At 37.3% G+C, this 1,473-nt stretch overlaps 1 protein-coding gene across 1 annotated transcript in view; it reads right to left on the bottom strand.

The window, feature by feature from the left end:
• Positions 1-232: 232 nt before the first annotated feature.
• The window catches only part of LOC118337926, an 8,197-nt gene continuing 6,956 nt past the window's right edge, over positions 233-1,473 (bottom strand). The window contains exons 4-6 of the mRNA XM_035675091.1: positions 1,350-1,393; positions 936-998; positions 233-358 (exon numbers count right to left, since the gene is read on the bottom strand). Of these exons, the coding sequence (XP_035530984.1) occupies positions 233-358; positions 936-998; positions 1,350-1,393 (233 nt within the window). The remainder of the gene's footprint in view (positions 359-935; positions 999-1,349; positions 1,394-1,473) is intronic.

A 1,473-nucleotide genomic window follows, 5' to 3' on the forward strand; every position in this document is an offset into this window, starting at 1 on the left:
CACCTTTTTAGAGAAAAACATTAGTTAACATTTGGACATTTTGACTCTAGGAGATTGTTAAAGACAGTTTGAGGAACAGCAGAGAGTTGAAAGCTTAATTGAACAAACACTGATGATTTAGACGTGATATAAAATGGTCCATCAACCAGGAGGTTTTACTGGAAGTACCTGATAAAAAATGTTTGGATGCAATAAACATTTGGCAGCTGGGTCAAAGAACCAGGAGTTAAGCTCAAGTATTTGTGTCACTGGTGTGTTTCCCATGGTGTTCAGAGTCAGGACTGTTGTCAGCATCAGCGTAACAGTCCATCCATGTTTTTCCTGTTGTGTCCTCTCCAGTTTTGCCTTGCACACGTATCTGTACGACACAAAACAGATCATTAGTCAGCGCTTTCCAAACTGGCTCATGAGCTTTTTTCTGTTCTTTTTTCCTCTTGGATCCCCATGTGGTTACGTTTAATCAGGTAAAACTACAGCAGCATTCAACACAATCTACTGCAGCGGATGTTTAAACATTTGAAATCTGAGGCAGCAAAGAAAACACTGGTGCCCTCTTAGATGCTAATCCTAACTCTAAGATTTTGCACCATAAATGCACCAGGATGTCAGCCTCTTAATTCAATACAATCTGTCCACAAAACCCATTTAAGGGGAAACCTTTGGTGAAAAAACTGCACAGAAAAGTCACAAATCAGTTGGTACATAAAGAGGTTAAACTGAGATTTAACGTGAGCTCAGAGAAACGTTCCTCTTCAGCAGGTTCATGTGAGGACAGCCTTCTAGTGTTTAAACAGGAGGAATGATTACAGCAAACGAAACTGTTTGCAGTCTACATGGGGTGAGTTCACTTTTACTAATGTTTAAGACAGATTTCAAAAACTGGTGAACCCAACTATGGGTGAGAAGGACAGAAAGATGAAAATGTGTTGACTTACTGTTCGTTCACGTAGTACAGAATGTAACGTACACCACACCAGCACCAGTGCAAATGTAGGTCCCTGAAAGGACAGAGGAAACATGTTAAGATTTGTTCTTGGCTTCTAAGATAACATCCATCCATTTTCCACCCCCGCTTCTCTTTCTGAGGGTCACAGTGTGCACTTGGGGAGGCTTTTTGTTACTTTGCACTGTTTCACGTATTGCATGTGACTATTTTCCACATGCAAGTTAAGTGGTTAAAAATGAAATGTAAAATGCGTTTTTCATTTTCAAACATAATATGCAATATGTATTAATACTTTAATATATATGTTACAGTATAATACAATTTAGACACTTTAATATACAAATTAATACTTTAATATATATACTTTTCTGGCATTTTTCTGACATTTCTGTACTTTACTTACGCTTGGGTTCGCTTTGTTCTTGATCTGGTTTTTTGTACCACCTACTGAAAAAAGACCAAAGTGATGAAGAATGTCACAACAAGCTTTTATTGTATCATTTTGCATATATATATAAATATATATA

The sequence above is a fragment of the Morone saxatilis genome, unplaced genomic scaffold, assembly GCF_004916995.1.
Source record: "Morone saxatilis isolate NCDOM2014 unplaced genomic scaffold, NCSU_SB_2.0 Contig4, whole genome shotgun sequence".
In the NCBI taxonomy this organism is placed as follows: Eukaryota; Metazoa; Chordata; class Actinopteri; family Moronidae; genus Morone; species Morone saxatilis.